This window comes from Physcomitrium patens, chromosome 5 (genome assembly GCF_059467195.1).
Source record: "Physcomitrium patens ecotype Gransden chromosome 5, ASM5946719v1, whole genome shotgun sequence".
In the NCBI taxonomy this organism is placed as follows: Eukaryota; Viridiplantae; Streptophyta; class Bryopsida; order Funariales; family Funariaceae; genus Physcomitrium; species Physcomitrium patens.
Window position 1 is genome coordinate 14,258,272 of NC_143414.1, and position 18,273 is coordinate 14,276,544.

General features: G+C 40.5%; 2 protein-coding genes across 13 annotated transcripts; both read left to right on the forward strand.

Annotated features, from left to right (window-relative positions):
- The first annotated feature begins 1,848 nt into the window (after nt 1–1,848).
- LOC112282486 (uncharacterized) lies at nt 1,849–4,878 on the forward strand. The gene has a single exon (XM_024520111.3). It carries the CDS (start codon nt 2,460–2,462, stop codon nt 4,293–4,295), a length of 1,836 nt encoding a protein of 611 aa, XP_024375879.1. The 5' UTR covers nt 1,849–2,459; the 3' UTR covers nt 4,296–4,878.
- A 2,567-nt stretch (nt 4,879–7,445) lies between these two features.
- LOC112282487 (ubiquitin-like-specific protease 1D) lies at nt 7,446–15,258 on the forward strand. 12 transcript variants are annotated; one of them, XR_016503026.1, is made up of 18 exons: nt 7,760–8,072; nt 8,338–8,682; nt 9,090–9,230; nt 9,866–10,104; nt 10,448–10,499; nt 10,646–10,726; nt 10,918–11,036; nt 11,336–11,368; nt 11,553–11,648; nt 11,861–11,960; nt 12,158–12,252; nt 12,454–12,591; nt 12,966–13,062; nt 13,279–13,407; nt 13,757–13,967; nt 14,328–14,415; nt 14,789–14,855; nt 15,111–15,258. XR_016503026.1 is itself a non-coding variant. In XM_090250607.1 (17 exons), exons 4-17 carry the CDS (start codon nt 9,096–9,098, stop codon nt 14,336–14,338), a joined length of 1,536 nt encoding a protein of 511 aa, XP_090106733.1. In that variant the 5' UTR covers nt 7,631–7,771; nt 8,030–8,072; nt 8,338–8,682; nt 9,085–9,095; the 3' UTR covers nt 14,339–14,598. The 12 variants fall into 12 exon arrangements, 7 of the variants coding, with proteins under 7 accessions (XP_090106732.1, XP_090106733.1, XP_024375881.1 ...); XM_090250607.1 differs by lacking the exons at nt 14,789–14,855; nt 15,111–15,258 and having other exon boundaries at nt 7,631–7,771; nt 8,030–8,072; nt 9,085–9,230; nt 14,328–14,598; XM_024520113.3 differs by lacking the exons at nt 14,789–14,855; nt 15,111–15,258 and having other exon boundaries at nt 7,631–7,771; nt 8,030–8,072; nt 14,328–14,598.
- Nucleotides 15,259–18,273: the final 3,015 nt, after the last annotated feature.

Consider the following 18,273-nt stretch of genomic DNA (forward strand, 5'->3'; position numbering starts at 1 on the left):
GCAAATACAGAAGGAGCCGCAACACACCCCCCCCCCCTCCCACTCACTCAGTCAGACCCGGCCTCAGATACCCCCGTGACACCCGACGGGCAACTGCGAGATACCCCGAGATCCGCCCATACACGGGGGTCAACGTGGTTGCTGCATCGTCGAAAGTCAGAAGTATTGCAGAGTCAACAACCCTGGTCCCATTACCGCGAACGCAAGTGGATACGAGATTGCAGCCCCGCGGGCTCACATCACCGTCTCCCCTGACTTTGTGGTTGCATTGAGAATCCCGAAGGGCTCTCTCCCGGGCCCCCTATCTTTGGGCCCCAAGTGCTACTGCGACTAGAACTACTACTAGCGAATTCGTCGTTTCGACTCTACCCCGGACAATGAGGGGCTCCTATCTCCTACATACCTGTGTCGGTTCTTCGCTTGTCCACACCCTTTCAGCTCCGCACGAATGCTTCCGCGCACTCTCTCGCTCCCCCTCAGGCTCCTGCTTTCCCTCCTCTGGCCAGAAAAAGTCCCGCAAAAGCACCCGTAACTTTCAATGCCTTCCTTGCTACTTGAGAGCTCCCTTTAGCTGTGTGTTTGTGTGTGTAAAATCCGGTACCCCCCAATTAGAGGATTGTAGTAATTGGAACCCAACCTTTACTCGTGTGGCTCGTCGATGCTTCCAAATTGGAAATTGGATTATTGTGAGTTGGATTGTATTTTATTTTACTGCGGGTTGAGTGGGGATGTGGCGGGACTTGGTGTTGACTATTCGCCGATTTTGATGGGGCATGGACCTGCCAAGTTGTTGTCCAATCAGTTGGGGTAACGTTTACTAGAATTCGTTTGTTACTGCAGCGCGGCCTTGCCTTCGCAGGAAAGAAAGAAAAAAGCATAACGGTTGCTGAGTGGTCGATGTTGTTTTTTTGTTAAAAGAATGTCGTATGTTTCTGAAAGAAACAATTTTTACATCAAAACACACGAGTACTGTCGCGATCAACGATATATGATTCATTGAATAGTACTTTGGTGCTATTTATAAATGCGATCCATGGCTATGAAAAGGTTTTATAAAACAGCACCGCATGTTTGAGTCCGCACTAGTCAAATTCTAAACAGAGAGAGTTCATAACAAGTTCCATTTTCTTTGTTCATGTTTTTTTGGAGAGAGGAATATAACATTTTGGGTACTACCTGGTTCATTTATGAGTACAATCAAAAGAAAACAGCAGCTTGTAAGAAAGCTAAAAATGACCTCCATTCGGAATCATCGCATGACAATTGGTGTAATGAAAGCACAATAAGCAAGTGAACAGCACACTAATTTCAAAAGAACCAATAACTACACCGTAAATGGGAGCAGATTGTCATAAATGGTGGAAACTCAAAGATTCAGACATCAACCAACCAAGACTTCTTGTGGTCAAAAGTGTACATGGGGGATGGAAAGCTGGAGCAGCACATCGTAGAGGAATTCTCCGCACGAAACGAAGGGAAAGAGGAATGGAAATTCACCAGCAAATGTAATGGAAGGACAGAAGCTGAGAGATTACTCATGGGTTGAATGATGGAGACACCACATCATGAGAGTATGGAGAGATGAGGCGCAAGTTCAATCCTCAACAGACAGGGTTGGAAATGTCAGCGGCAGGAACTGTAGGGGAGTTATGAGCAGAGAACAACGGCGAGCGGCAGCGGGGCGGGACCTCGCGGCAACGAATCCAGCGGCAGTCAGCGGGCAGCGTCACAGGGTGATCGCGAACCCGAGGCGCAATACCGGGGGCCTTGGCGGGTCACACCGCGGAAGTGGGCCCCGTGGGGACCTTCCCTCACGGCCTATACAAGCAGTATCGATCCCAGTGTATGATTTTGTATTATCTATTTGCGCACTGCGTGCCGATGCCTACTAGCCGTCGCTGTTCCCTCCAGTGGACGAGTCGCAGCTTGTCTCTTCACTTTCCGCCCTGCAACCGAGCATTCCAGAACCAAGCATAGAATGAGCGGCTGATGACGACCACCATTATTATCAGTGTCGCTGAGAAGAGGGGTGGGTGCTAGTGTTGGTCAGCGATCAGTGAGCTTGTTAGTGTGTTGCAGCGGTTGGGTTTAAGCTGGTGTGGGTGGAACTATCTGTTGTAGATCGAGGGGGTTTAGGCGGCTCTGTGAAGACTCTTGCAAATGCTACAGCTTTTTGGGGTCCCTGGTGCGTTAGGAGGGTGCATGACGACTGGTTAGATCAGTTGTCTCGTGTAAGAGGTGTGCGGTGATGGTAGTGAAAAGCCTGTGTGTGACAGGGCATGGATGTTAACGTCATTTGGAGAGTGGCATGAGCTTTGGCAAGAAGGGCTTTCAAGTGTTGAATTCTCCTGTTCTTGGTGGTGTAAACTGAGGTAGCTGGGATTGGGGAGGATACGGTGGTAGTGAAGGTTGCGACGCTCACAATTTTCGGTTGTTGCAAGGAGGTCTCGGGGGAAGAGATGGTTGCAAGAGTTGAGGACTGTTTTCTAGGCAGGGAGCAAGGGTTCGGTTTAAGTAAATTTTCATGGAAGTGGAGCCAAGGCTCGAATCAGGTGGCTCAATGTCTGAGAGATGGAGATGTCCAGCACAGCAACTCATTCTACGATGCTTCAAGGAGTGGAGATCTCCCGACGTGGTCAAGTAACCCCAGCGGCATGCAGGGGTTCACGAAAGGGCTGCACAATGTCCACTACGGTGTGCAGCCTCATCATTTTCTGAACGCAACTGTAGTTCCTGAATCTGATCAAAATGATAGTGTTCTGAATTCGAACCATGGGAGCAGCTACGTTGCGGCTCGAAACCAAGTTGCCAACGCGATCACGCTCGCACCTGGGCGCGCCGGGGTTAACTCCTTGGCCCCAGGGCTTGCCCGCAATCCGTCTTTTGAGTCAATTAACAACACTGGCTCATGCAGTACTCCAAGTTTTGGCGTCGGATCACCGGAAACGGTCTTTCCGGCGCACCCCTCCGACTTAGGCAGTAGGGACTCCTCTGATATGATGCTCCGTAATCGTGACCAGCTTACAGTGGGTGCTTACCCTGAGTCGAAGGTTCAACCCCAGCTGTCCGACTCTCAGAGCAATGACAGTCTGAGCTACGGCAGTCAGGACGCAATCGTCAATTGCGTGGACGACTTCTGGAGTCCACAGGAGGCAATAGACGCGGTCCTTCCAGATTTTCGATTGGAAGCAATGCCAGACGAAATTTCAGATACCGGTGCATGCGGGCTCTCGTTCTCCGACGGACAATTGGGCTCCTTGGTGTCCACTCATCATGGACATTCCACCGGGGACACCGGTCCTTACAATTACTTTAGAAGAGGTTCTGAGTTGGCGGCATCGCTATCAACGATGGCTCACGCAGCCCCAGCGCCAGACTTTTGCCAATCTTTTCTCGTTGGAGGCGTTGATGACTCTGAGAACCCCATGATTGGCAACAGTGTTAACCTAAGTACAAGGCCTAGCCAGCTCTCGATTCCGCCGAAGCTCTCTTCACAGGCTGTCTTCAACGGTTCACCCGATCACCCTGGACGTCTCTGCTGGTCGCACCAGCCATGGTCGAGTTCTCAACATACCTCTGGAAGTGGATCCCTCGATTATATCAAGCAGCATAACATCACGTCACCCACCAGTCTTGCCGGTTCTTCGCCGAGTTCCCCAACAACGCCCTTGGACCAGCATTTGTTCGCGTCGTCGACTCTTCAGGGTACAAGTCCAGTTGGGAACATCAGTTCGGTGTTGAAGGCGGACGAGATTCAGAAGAAGTTGGCAGAACTCATCGGTGCGAACAGCAACAAACGTTCTTTCTCCGCCATGCTGGGTACATGTGCCGCTGGCACTGCATACGGTGGATCCTCTGCGTCGGGTGGCAAAGAAACTTCTCTTTCTCTTCCGTCTCTAGGCCAAGGAGGTGCAAACACAGACAAATTTGATGCTGCTGCGCTGAGCGCGCTGTTATACAGCAACTCTCCAGCTGATCAGGACTTTCGCTCCAATTTTGCGTCTCCTCCAGCCCCGAAGCAGCGACGCCGTCACGGCACTGCGACTGATCCTCAGAGCATTGCTGCTCGCACTCGCAGGGAGAAGTTCACTGACCGCATTCGTATTCTGCAGAGTCTTGTGCCGAATGGAGAGCGCTTGGACACTGTGCACATGCTCAGCCAGACATTTGAGTATGTTCGCTTCCTTCAACACAAGGTCTGGGACCTTTACAACAACAAAGACTCCATTTCGGAAGTGAAGTGTGAGAAATGGAAGGAGTTTGTTGATGCAACCACCGGTCAGGTGATTGTCTGAAAAAGATGCCGTACTCGAAGATCATCATGGCATGTAAACCTCAAGATTCTTGGTTTCGAGGCGGGTTGAGGGATTGGACATGTGAAATTCATGCTCCCATTTGTCCCTGGCTCCCAAGATTTTGAACCGAGCTTCTAGCTCCATGCCTGTATTATGTGTAGCTCCTAGATCCAGTAGCTCCTGTTTTCGTAAGTTGTGCAGCCGCTGGTTTTTAGCGGGAGGATCGTTTTGTTACCGCCTGGAAGTGGGAGCTTCCTCTTGGCTGGTATCCTCGCTACTGTCACCATTGGGCTGCGGATTGTGTCTAGATGGATGCAGCATTCTCAGCAATCCATGTTTTCACAAGATGTAGCCTGTACCATGTTTTCATTCCGAGGCCGTCAGGGGATGTGATTAACCTTCCAGGCGTGAGCTGATTGAATGTGGTCTTGTTGGTGCCGTGACATGCCACCGATGAGGTATAGGTTGGAATCATTGTGTTTTTATCAGTGTTAGGCTAGATGCGGATTTCGCTTAGTTGCCAATTGTACTCTGGACATCTGTGTGTTACATTACACATGATAATAAAATCTTATTTCTACAATGTGACGGCCTCTAATCCTGGGAATGTGGCTCGTTTTAGATGCTATTGTTTTTGCTGCGCGCCATCTTCCGCTGTCAAATGATATCACATCAGAACGTATGGAAGGGACACGTTGATGTTTACAAGTGCCCTGCATCCGCATTGGGAATGTGAAGCATGCTGTGTCTTTTGTCGGTGCATGTCTTGTGTTTTATATCTATTCAGAACTGTTTTGCTCCGGATCAGTTCAAGACCTGGCATGAATTAACAAAGATTTCTGGGGAGTATTTCAATACATATTACTGTACTTGTAGGTACTCCACTCTTCCAGGTTATTTCGTCTACACAACATCTTATTGTTTCACTGTAACCATCGTAGTTTGGAAGCATGACACTCTACATGTTCGGCTTATTTCAGATTAGTTGCTGCAGACTACAGCTCAATTCTAGCTGTGACAAGTCCTTGACCACTTGCTGAGCCATGATGCAGTAATTGGTATAAACCCGAATCCTTCACGTTGATAGGAAGACCTCTATGACACTCAGAAATATGTTTGGAAACAGGCTCTAGAGAATCAAATATTCTGAAAGTATTTTGGAGATTCTGTGCCAGTCAGAGAGGACGCCTGGAAAGATGGCCTGTGGCCGCGATATGCTGGGTACAACGAGAGATTTTTACTTGCATTTTTAGAGTTTTCGGTTTCATAGAAGAGGTGTTCTGGACACGTTTTTGTGCAACAAAATTTCTAAGTGATACGTTGTGGATGAACGACGCATGCATTAGATCGTATTTATAATGAAAAGCATTTGTTGTAACTTGTCGATCTTGGACGGTTTTCTGTCGCATGCTAGGATTCTTGCCACCACGAGCAACTTGCGTCCGCCGTCTGCGTCCTTCTGTATTCTTTCAGGTGATGAAGCAGCTTATCAACATGCATTGTCCCTTACAGCATTTGTTGCATTCATCTTGAGCAGAACAATCAGTCGCCGTCTCGTAGATTTTCACTGAATGCAGTCAATCGCAGATTGGTTCACTAAGAGCTCACAGCGTGAGAGTGGTTCAACCATTCCCTCGGTGGAGGAGGGGGGGGGGGGTACGGCAATCCCTGGCAAAGTCTTCATCTGGGGACTCGTTGAAATCTCATTATTGCATTCCAACGCTTAACAGTGTGACAATGGTCCGACATTGGCCGGGGGATCGACTTCTACACTGTTCTACGCCGTCCGCGTGCTCTTCCATGCAAGAGCGCGCCAGCAGGCAGCTTTGCGTAAAGTCCATACTTCCTCTTCTAATGAAATTGCAACTGCAAACAATGCATAATACTTCCCTTACAGTACTTTCAGGCTTGTATCAGAACTTGTTAATGTCGTAAAATCAACCTACGGTTTAAACTGAATTGGGTGGGTTGTGTGCGAGGTAACTGATCGACACGCAAGCATGCACGCATTTGCTCCAAATGCGACAATGGTGGGTTTCCACATCGTATCGTTGATTGTAACTCAAAAGCTCTTCCGCACCTAACATGTACAACTGGAGTAGACATTTCCGGCGTTTTGTGTTCATCTAGAGCATTGAATCACACACAACAATGTGGGTGTGAGACACACACACTAATGAGCCACGCTAGTCTGGTGTCGCGATGGAGCCACGCTGTGATCAAGCCCCGATGAGGTTTGGCTTTACCTTTGGCGCAAGCGGGGGGGAGAGTTGCAGCAGTGGCAGAGGCAGAGTGGCAATGCGAGGAGAATTGCAATCAAACAATTTAAGAATAGTGCAATTGAAGTGGGAGGAGGGGGGGTATCATCTCGAAGTGCGTAACCACGTCCTGGTAATGAATGATCGTACTTTACTTTGCAACAGGTGCTCTCTACGCTCCCCCTTGAGTCCTGGCTTCTTCAATTCTGTCCTTTCTCCCCCTTCTCGTTGAACTGGCCCTACCTTCCTCTGCGCTTCTCGAATGCCGGCCCCACTCCCTCTACGGTATATTCTCCAATACTTTCCTGTCCCATACCCCTCCTTTTTGGATTTGGAGAGACACTGAATTCAACCGATAAACGTGATTCTGAAAGCAAACGGAAGGAGAGGAAAGAAAGTAAGACAGAAAGAAAAAGAAAAAGAAAAAGAAACTCCTGCTGGCATCCTTCAATACGAATTTTGGAATTTCTCAGTAGATTGCCGAACATACAGGCCATGAAAAGAGATTGACCACCACTGCAACTTCCTTAGGGAACCAATTTCTGTGCGCCCCGCAAAAAGAGACTGATTATGCTAGAATGCTGTTCATTCTTCACTAATTGCACTCGGCACTTTCCAGTTGTCATATGCAAACGTAGATTTCACGTGAGAATAGCATTTGTAAGTGAACTGACGTGTGCCCTCCTCAGTGCAACAGCATGACATTCACAAAAGTAGGATTTAACAAACAACCCTCGCGCAAGTGTTTCTGTTGGTCTTAAATGCAAAACTCAACCCGTATTATTACAACATTTTTCCACAGTGAGAACCTGACTGAAATTACGTTGTACGAAATCAAAGAGGTACGAGATTTATACTTGAAAATGGTTTGAATAACCACTCGGTCATTTACATGTTGTAATACTCAGTGCGGTTTTACTCCGTGGATGGAAAAGGGCGATTGGCCTTGTTCCAAACTTACATACAAAATGCTTTGAGGTTTAGTCGACAGAGTTGGCAGTAGTGTTGCTCTCTGCATTCATGGAAAACAAACATCCGTTGGAATGAACTGGACTCATGGAGATGGAGAGCTACGGCGTGATTGTGGAGCGTAGAGATTGTGGGCCAAGAGTCACGGAGATGGGAAAAGTTGCCTTTATCATTTTTACCATCTGCTAGACAGACTTCTTCACCTCTCTTCCTTAAACCCTAATCGCCAACGCCGTCTGTTGTGACACGGTTTGTTCAACTCCCTTACGCTTTCCCTGGTTGTGTGCGATTTTGGATGCCGAGCCATGGAATGCTAGGATGGCGAAGAATGTTAGGATGGCGGAGAGTGGGGAAACCGAGAGCTCACGCAGCTCGGAGGATTTTCGGAGCAGCAACAGGGGAAGAGGACTTCGGTGTTTGATTTTACAAAAATTTAAAAGCTTGTTGTGATGTGGTAGCTGGTTCCTTTCCTCGTGTTCTCAGTTTCAGACTGTTTGCTACTGCCAGGGTTTATACGTGGTTCGTGTTCCGGAATGCTCGATTTCTTCGGGTACGTGCTGCTTCAATCTAGGGAGTTTTGTTTTCGATTGAGTATCACTTGATTTTACTGTTTTCTGTAGTATTGAGTGATGTGGGTTTGCATTCTTTACCTGGGGCCTTTTCATCAACTACCTATTTTCGCATGCTTAGCTCTGTTCCGAACTCAAACGACCTGCACCGCTCTTGGATGAAGTTTATGCGGAATTCTTATAGATCAAGATCTTTCACCGATTGAACACACACATTAATTCACATATGAGTTCTGTTTGTCACAGTGCAGGTTGCAGTCAGTCAGCTTACTTGAAGTGTGTTCAGATGCGATTTCTTGAAGATTCAGTTCTTACTCAAAAATCCAGTTGTAGCTCCCCAATTAGAATATGGCGCGTCGCAAGAGGACGCGTTCTTTCAGTCCGAATGACCTCCAGGATAATGTTGGAGTGATGCCTGAGGTGAAACGTAGAAAATTCCTAGAATTTATTGATGGAAATTCTTCGAAGGATACAAATGTACCACGTAACTCGAAAACGACGCATTACAAGAATGAAGAAGATAAAGACAATGATTGTTCAAAGAAGTGTGGGAAGTGGGAGTCAGCGACGCGACATCGTCGACGTCAGAAGGTAAACTTCATGATCACATTGCGATGATAGTAGTCCATAGATAAATTCCATATGGCATATGAAGTGCTGTCCAAGTCCATAGAATTTTTGTTGATTTCAGCTGTGGCACCCGCGTACACATTTTTTTCACGTTATCATGTGGGTTACATCTTGTAGACTTTAACCAAGTGTAACCTCAAGTAATGAAACTTGAGTTGATGACATTAAACATTGTTTCGCCAGATATGCCATGAATGCCAGCCAGTATTATGGCTGCATTGAAGAGTCGTAGTGTTTGTGTGTTATTGGCAGTTTGTTAGTGCGAATAGTCCGCATTGCAACTTTATGATCTTATATACCGACATTTGCATCTCATTTCTTCGGATTTAACGGTTTTTGGTAATTTCTGGTTGTTGGCGGCAGAGCAGGTCAGTATGTTTTGGTTTCGCAAGCAATCGTCGAGATTTTTCTTCACAAATAGTTTCCACGAACAGCAGCACAGATTCAAAACACTATCAAAACGACAGAACAATTTCTGCCGGAGGACGAACATTTCCTTCCTTGACAAGGTAGCTGAGAGGTTTATCTATTGCTTTACCTTCTCCTTGTGATCGTGTGGTAGTTGTTGGTAGTATTCTGAACGACATGTTGGTGTTTGTATTCATTTGCATTAGTTTTAATTGTTAAATTGGCAATCATAATTTGAAGTTTCAAATTCAGAGTCACATATTTTAGGATTACATCGGCACAGTGTATTTTAGTAAATAGCATTAAATTGGTAATGTATTTCGCAAATCGTAAAGTACTTAGGGGGTTTTTCCACTTCAAGTCGGAGGTTTATTGTGGAATAGAGTTCGGACGTTTGCATTGCACAGCCTTTAAAATTTCACCGCACTGTTACGCCCTCGTCCTTTACGCGGGGCATTGTATTCCCTCGAGGGCATCCTTGTTTTAACGGGCCCACCCCTTGGTCGAGCTTCCTGGGAGGCGGGTTCTTACAACAAAGGAACATTCTCGAGGGATGCATTATCTTATCCATAATGAAGGTATAATCATGATTAAATGTAGGTTGTCGTCATGGTGATTTCTGAGTTTTCTCAAGTGAAAGTTTAAAGTAGTTGAAAGCTGTTGTTAGTATCGTGATAAATTAATATTAATGAGGACATTGTGATCATCTTATTCGACTGCAAATTTGAATGATAAGGAGGAAAACTCTACCTTTGAGAGAATCTCTTCAAACAGCGCCGCCACTACAACAAACGATGAACCGAAGCTGAATCAGGACAGTGAGGCCTTTGAGAGTTTCAAAGAGATTAACACATCAAATTTGTCAAGAAGACTTTCAAGCAAGAGCCCTGCGTCATTGACAGAGCAATTAAGAGCATCTGACGACAAGTCTGTTGAGCAAAGTAGTGCTGACTACTTTGAGCTTTACAGAAGACGGTATGTAACCTGCAGTATTTCAACTCGTCCAGAATTCCTGAATGTAGTCTTTTCTTGTGTTTCTGTTATCAGTGGGTTCATAATGGTCTAAATAATATAATTATGTCTCTGCAATGAATCAGCTTCCCATGTACCCTGTCGAACTGACTTCACGACTTTTCTGTTTTTATACTAGGCTATGTGTGTTGGTGTAACGGTTGTCCTGAATGAGGTGTATGTGGGCTTGAAGTCGTTGCATGTATATATACCGATTTGATTACAAATATGTATCAACAATTGGAGACGGAAAATTTTCTATCGAATAATAAATGCAGCAATAATTCGCTTCATTCTGTGAGTGCAGGGAGAAGTTGAAACCTGTGGATGCCGCCCGTTCTTTGTACACAAACTTTCAGGTGTGTGGGATTGTTCTTATCAGACTCCACAATTAGGGCGTGAAAATTGTTGTGCGGTATTTGCTCTTCTAGTGGTGAAGCTTACCTTGCACTGTGGAACAGACGGATTCTTGATATATCTCCTGCTTGCTTTCGATCTTTTGCAGACTCACGATACACAATCACATGATAATCGTCAGATGCAGCGGAGTGTCAAATATGAGAGTGATATTATCGGAAGAACACCTGTAAGATATCTCTTGCTCACCTGAATGAAAGTTTGAAGGATTTGGAGAATTGTTCCTGGACGCCCAGCTTTTACGTATGCTTCATTTCAACACATATCTTCTTCGTAGTTAGGTTTTATTTATCTTTAATTATGGAATTATGAGTATTAGTACATCTGGACTGCCTCATCCAGTTATTTTGTTCTTACCAGTGTACAGCTATTGAGATTGATTCTTCTGATGAAGAGGAGATAGCAGCACATGACACTGGTTCCACAATTAACCCATGTGAACAGCGTTGCCAACCAAGGTTGCAGAGCGCAGGGAAAAGGTGTCTCATATTATTAATCACAAATAATGCTTCATTTAGTCTTTTCTAGTCCCCTCACTTCTTTTGCTTCCATCTATTTCATTAAATCATCATGTTATGTTCAACACATCAGAACCAAGTGTTGGTGTCGAATAATTACTATATTAAGATTGGTTAACACAATCCTGTCACCTTTTGTTGAACACTAGTTGGGAAATTAGTCCATTCTGCACTTAAAAAACTACAGGTTTAAAGCGTAACGATTCCATACATGACAATTTCGTTCAGTTTAACTGGTCTAATCTCCGTATGTTTTGCAGATTGGAGAGATTCAAGATCGCTTACCCATCAAGGTCGACTTGTTCATTCTGACTCTCCGAGATTTCGTGCTTTATGCGATTATCAGAAGTTTCATCTTTGATTAAAACCAGGACGGGATCTGCGTGCCATTGCCTTTGCTGCATTCTTTGCGCATGTCTATGTCGATGGACATAGTGTAGTCTCACAGGGCTGATTATGTAATACGTCGTGATGCAGGACGGATCCAGAGGCAGTAGAAATTCTGGCTTCGGACGTTCAACTACTAAATCCGTTGGAGTTTCTGAATGACACTATCATTGATTTTTACATCAAGTACGACCATAGAAATGTGAACCTGAATGGTATCACTAGTTGGAAATTTTTGTCATAATCCTCTGCTGTCATATTAGGTCTCGCAATGAGGGGTCAAACAAGACCACCTCAATAGAGATAACCAAGATTTATCCTATATTTACTTCAGGTCTAATTGGCCATGTAAGGTCACTATTTCAAGGATATTTCGTTGATTTTAGTGTTTCGCACAGGTACATCCAAAGGGAGTTTCTGAGTCTGGAACGAAGTCGACGTTTTCACTTCTTCAATAGTTTCTTTTATAAAAAATTGTGTGGTGTAGTTGGCAAGAAGGTATGTTGTGTGAACGCATTAAGTTTCTTTACGATGTGTTTGTCTGAGCTTTGTAAGTTCTCGTTTTGTAGCCTTCAAGTTTTCTTGCAATAGCGGTTCAGATCTTGTTGATTGGGTGTTGGGGTTATCTGTAAGTGTTTGGTTTCAAGTTTGCCCCTGAATTCTTACACTAGTAGTCTATTCCACTTTCTCAACAGAGGGAGAAAACTGACAACTTCTCTAAGTTACGGAAGTGGACAAAAGGCATTAACATTTTTGAAAAAGATTACCTCTTTGTCCCAGTGCATTCCAAGTGAGTTAAAAGTTTCCCAGCATTGCTGTTCAGTAGAACATGTTTAGAGTTCCATCGAGTGTTAATATATTATGCAAGTTTATGATGTGTTCTCAGGATTGTCATTGTAAGTCTTGCGTAGCGCTGCTACAGATTCTGACGAATTTGATGTTTTACTTTCTGTTATTTGACAATTTTCAAGTAATCTTTCTTGAAACACAGATTGCATTGGAGTTTAGCAATCATTTGCTTTCCCAACCATGGACCTGGCAGTGCAAGCGGCTCTGAACGCTGCATTTTGCATCTTGATTCTATGAACTGTGGACATGACAGCTCCACAGTATTCCGTTTGCTTCACAGGTTAGATTCAAGGGACATTAATTTCCTTCGGCAGGTGTAAACTTAGATACTATTTATGTAGACATTTATTAGAAAGAGTGAACCATGGTGCAATATTTCATGTGAAAATTGCACTATTTCGACAAGTACAGGATTCACTCACTACACAAAATTTCTTTTTTCGAATCAGAATCTAGAATTGACAAAATAGGTGAGGGCATTACATGAATTTTCGTTCTCTACTAAAACACGATAAGAAGTTTCCCTGGTCGTAGATATCCATATTCAGAAATATCCTGATATTTGATCAAGTTGTTAAGTCATCAAGTCATTCCTTATGATATGGCTGAGCTCAGCCTTATGAAGATGCGATGATTTGCTGTTGTTGCTGTCAGGTATCTTGTAGCAGAGTGGAAATATACGTTTGCCAAGGGTGGTGAAAGGGGTGGGAATAAATTGTCACGTCATATGATACCAACGAGGAAAGTTCCGGTATGTGATTGTAACAAATCGATATGGTGCATTTTGGGCTTATTTGCGCCTCAAACAACTTATGTGTTTGCTTTTCATTTCTTCTAGTTTTTGTCGCAATCAGTTGTTCTTGGAAAGGTATTTGTATTGGGGTGAAGAGGTGGTTGCAAGCTCTGATTGAATTAAAATGTCTTGTATGCGGTGATTAAAAACTGTCTAAGTCAAATGGTATGACAGGTTCCACTACAGGAAAATGGGTCAGATTGTGGCCTTTTCCTTCTGTATTACATACAAAAATTTGTGGAAAGAGCTCCTGGAACATTGAAGATCAGCGACGTGGAGAACAGATTAGAGAGTATAGGGTTGGTGAGTTGTCATCGACACTATTTTCGTCAAACTGCCGTTTTGTTTGTAGTTCTAGATACCATTCTTGGATCCTACTAGGTCGCAACCCTGCCTATTTGCAGTCATTAGTTTGCGTGTGTCTTGGACATTTTGTGTGTTTCCTTCTGAACTACTTGTCTACTGCTTCATGTGAGGTCGTCGTGTCTATCTCATGTTTTTTGTATCATCTCCTTGTTCACAAAATGAGTTGTGATTTCACAGAATATTCTTGTATTCAAAATCCGATCAATATCCCTGGACACTAGATTTTAGTTTAAATGAAGCATGGTTTACTTGATTGTTTTATTGAAAACTTTATTTATTTTTTCAGTTCGGTCGGCGTTGGTTTTTACCTACCGAAGCGTCCAGCCTAAGGACCACCATTCGGCAACAATTGTTAAAGCTTTTCGCCCAGGACGCGAAAGCCCAGGGCATCGCTTTCAAAAGCACAATGAAAAAAGAAAGGTACGAGTCATGTCGAGCGATGCCTGTAATGGGGCTTAAGAAGTTGGCATGCTCTACAAACTGGAGGCTGGGTTTTGGTATGTTATACCTACTGCTTCAAATTTTGTATTGTCATTATTTGCCTAAAAATTGTGTAGCCGTGTTGGCACATTCTATCTGTTTGAGACTGCCAACTTAAACTTGGAGCTGGCTATGTACATGGTTATGAGAGGACTTGAACTGTTCTTTCGATGAATCTGGTGAATTTTTTTGCCATATTCGGACTCAAGCGTATATAAAAGTGACAAACGTACTCTGTTGATATATCGTTGATACTTCATTAGTTCTAACATCCGTGCAAATATTCTACAAAGCGAAGGTGAATATGACAGCAGCAGGTATATTCCAAGTCGAAGTTGTTATGAAATGAATGACAGACCTTTGTTTTGATCTTGCAGAGAATTTATGAGTTGCGAAGCGGACAGAAATTACTGACGTATTTCACATTCGGCAATGCTTGGATATAAACTGATCAACAATTGGAAGGTCTGCCACTTTGCTCTACTGTAGCGAATGCCTCGTATCTGCCAACATGACGTTGGATTTGATTAAAAGCTGTTCTTCCACAGTAGAAGAGTTGCTTTGAATCTCCTTTTTTATGTTTAATTTTTCGGTTTTTTTATCACAATATGGTAACAACAAAAGTTTGTGTGAGTATTCTCCTCTTGATTCATCGTGCATTCGAACACCAGTTTGATTTATTTTTCCCTAGTATGGTATTTACACTTGGCTCAAGTACGGTAATAGGAGAAATCTTCGACAGGTGGTCTGGACGTCTGGATCATTTGATTGGTTGACATGATTTGCAGGCAGTTACAATGTAAAATTTAATTTCGTGAACTAGCACACTGCCTCTCAGGTCTCGCGCAAATTCGACTCCACCAAGAAATGTCGGGCAAACAAATCACTGAAGGTTTACCTTGCAGGTTTGTACCTTCAAGACATTCCAAGAGTGATTTTTGCCGAAACTGTACCTTCTAAAAAAATTTAAACCTCTAAGTCTATTTTTACCAAGTCACACATAAACTAATCTAGCTCTGGCGTATTCTAAGTACTCGGTCCGAATCAAAGAAATAAATCTTAACTGGAGACATTTTTGTTTAGATCCAATATCCAACATCCAACATTCTTACGACATAAATTCATGACAATTTAATGATTCAACGTTGACTCGTGTGCAGTAAAAAAGGCCCCAGCCAAAGTCCTAAATCCACAAAATGGTCCTCAATTTGATTTTTGAAAGAATCTTAGGTAGCAAAATTCTTAAAAATTAATCAAAAATAGTATTCAACTACGTTTGATTACCTCTTTTTAGAAAATGTTACCAATACATCTGTTTTGTCTACCTCAAGAGTTTTTTTTTTTCTTTTTTTTTCATTTTTCATTTTTCTTTGTCTATTTTTGTTTTAATTCTCCTGATTAGTATCTCCTCAGCATAACCTGGTAATCTTAAAAAGATATCAAAGAAATACAGGGATGACTTGAGAACAATTTACTCCTATTAACCATTAAAAGTTCAGTTAATGACCAATCTCTAAATACATCTAAAAAGAAAAAATTCTACTTTGCAAAAACCTTGAAAATATTGTTGTGTTGTTAAGACCTAAATCCAAAATTCATTCTATATTCTTTCACACTCTTGCTGCCTACCTACTAAACATATATGTATATATATTTATCTTAGTAGATATCTTAAATTGTATAATATCCATCTTGTGGTGTTTAACTATTTGCAACTTTTTAGTCTATAAATTAATTTCGATTCTCTTTTTTGCATGTACACTTCGAAAACACATTGATGATTTAATGAATAATTAGATTTCATTTAAAACTTATTGAATGTATCTACAAGCAAATTTATGTATTTATCTTCAATTTTTTTTTGTAATAGGCAATTAATAATATAAACATACTTATATTCAAATAAATCACAAAAATTTGAAAGATTTTATTTAGTATCAAATTTTCATTTATATGTTTTGTCAATAATTATCCATATATATATATATATTATCACATGATTATTGTAATATCTATAATTTTTGTTATACTAATATAATTCATTAATTTAAAAGAATATTTTTTTAATACTATAGTGCAGTTAAAAGTTGTTTATATAAAATGATTTATCTATGTTTTGTTGCTTTAAAGTATTAATAATCCTCTATACGTACTAAAATTTAATATATTTTATATAAATAAAGTTGACTTGGTGTGAATTCTATTTTATTAACATTCTTCTAATGTAAATGCAAATAAGTTCAATATTATGATCTTTGAAGTTTTAAAGAAGCATAAATATATGTATAAAAAAAAATATCAAAATTAGTATAGATAGATTGTATTTTTAATTTTTATTAAAAGTATATTAATTAATTTATCATTAAATATTTTTAGATTACAAAAATTTACACATGGATTTTTTTTAGCTTAACATGGAGATTATATGATAAAGGCTTTACCATGAAGACTTTCTTTTGCACTTTTATAAGTGTCATGGTATTATTTGAGGTTGCAATGTAATGCAAAGGAAAAAATGGTTGATAATATCATCATTGGAAGATCTTAGAAGTAAATTAGAACTTATAAGTAATGTAATATGCTTTTAATAGTGTTGTTACCTACCATAGCAAATAAGTCTAATGGCACGTGGTTAGTTGAAAATTTGAGAGCAACAGCAAGAAGTAGATAAAACAAACATTTATAGTGCCACCACTAAAAATAGAGGCATATCTTGAGCTTAGGCCAAGAAGATAGACTACTTAAAGCTTGAATAGTCACTGTATTAGGTAGTTGTAAACTAGTGCAAAGAGTAGAATAGTAGCAGATACAATCAAACTTAAGATAATGTAGTGGTAGGCTGAAGACCATGTATTTTTGAAGTGTGTGCAATAAAAAAAATTTATTACTAAACTAATGTGTATGCTACTAGTTCTAGATATTTTACAAAGTTTTGCCTTTTGCTTACTTGTTATCTCAAAAGATCAAATAACAAGTATTTGATTTAATTTCAAGTTTCTAAAATTATGAAGAAAGAGTGATTAAAAACTAATTTAGTATTTAATAAATTCTAATTTATAAAAATATTTTCTTACAATAAGAACTAAACTTCTTTTAAATTAATTTTTTAATTCTTTATATATAAGTATATTTTAAAAGAATAATTTTTAGTAGATTGTTTTATACTTAGATTCTATTTTTATTCAATTTATTATTGGTGTTGCAATTTTTAAAGCTATGAATAGAATAGTTGATACTCAAATTTTCTATCTATTGCTTGATAGTCTAAGATATATACTTTGTAGATTCTAAAGAAAAAGAATATTAATTATTAGATTTCATAACTTTCTTGAGCTAAAATGTAATTGTGGAATATTAAAGATGTTGCAAAAGTATGGCATCATAGCAAACTATGAAAAAAGAAATATTTTAGATGTAAAATAAAAGATATGATATACCAAATTGCATTTAATCTATAAGTAGAACCAATGTGGTGGAGTTATATTTGTTGATGTTTTGTAGAAGTTCTACTAAGTATTTAAAGTTTAAGTACTAATCTTCTACTATTTGTACAAATTTCTAGGTTCACAATAAAAATAACATCTTCTATTAGATTCACAAAACATTATTGGTTTTTCTTTTATAATTAGAAATAAATACTTTTATAATGTCAATGTGTGAAATTCTTAAAATAAATAAAGAAATAGCCACTTGTATTATACAAAGATTCAAGCAAATACTTCAACTACATATCTTAACTTTCATTAAGCATCCTACCATTATAGAATTGAAAATATCAAAGTTGGTTTTGAAAAATATTATGATATATCTTCGGTTTATAAAACATTAAATTATATATGTTTGTTAATTGAATTTCTCAAAAGTAAATAGAATAAGAGTAATTACAACAAAGACTATGATTATAACTTTGTATTACAAGTAATTTCTAATAACAACATATGATTTTTGGATGTTTTTGCAATCTTTTGTAAAGATGGTTTATGATCAACATATGTTTGAGAATTTTAAATTTTAGCAAGCTATAGACTTCGAGCAATAATCACATAGTTCTTACAAAGTAATACAAGGATTTACTATTCTATCGAAATTGTTATTAATACTTACCATTCAGTATTAGAATGGATGCTTTCTTATTTTTTTAAGAAAAAGATTGATATTTTTATATTAAGTTTTTAATCACAAAGAGAACATTACTTGTATGGTTTTTGAATTTGAAACTTGAAAATTAAAGAAAATATGGTGTATTTTTAAAAAAACCAATTATAAATTAAGAAGTGAAATTTTTTCTTAGATTAATGTATGCACATTGCATCTTATATAGCA

Excerpts from the sequence above, each read along its gene's own strand:
- LOC112282486 (XM_024520111.3), top strand. The coding sequence starts at position 2,460 with ATGGTTGCAAGAGTTGAGGACTGTTTTCTAGGCAGGGAGCAAGGGTTC.
- LOC112282487 (XM_024520113.3), top strand. The coding sequence starts at position 8,440 with ATGGCGCGTCGCAAGAGGACGCGTTCTTTCAGTCCGAATGACCTCCAG. Across the intron at positions 10,105-10,447 it reads TTTGAGCTTTACAGAAGACG|GGAGAAGTTGAAACCTGTGG; the intron begins GTATGTAACCTG and ends CTGTGAGTGCAG. Across the intron at positions 11,369-11,552 it reads AAGATCGCTTACCCATCAAG|GACGGATCCAGAGGCAGTAG; the intron begins GTCGACTTGTTC and ends GTCGTGATGCAG.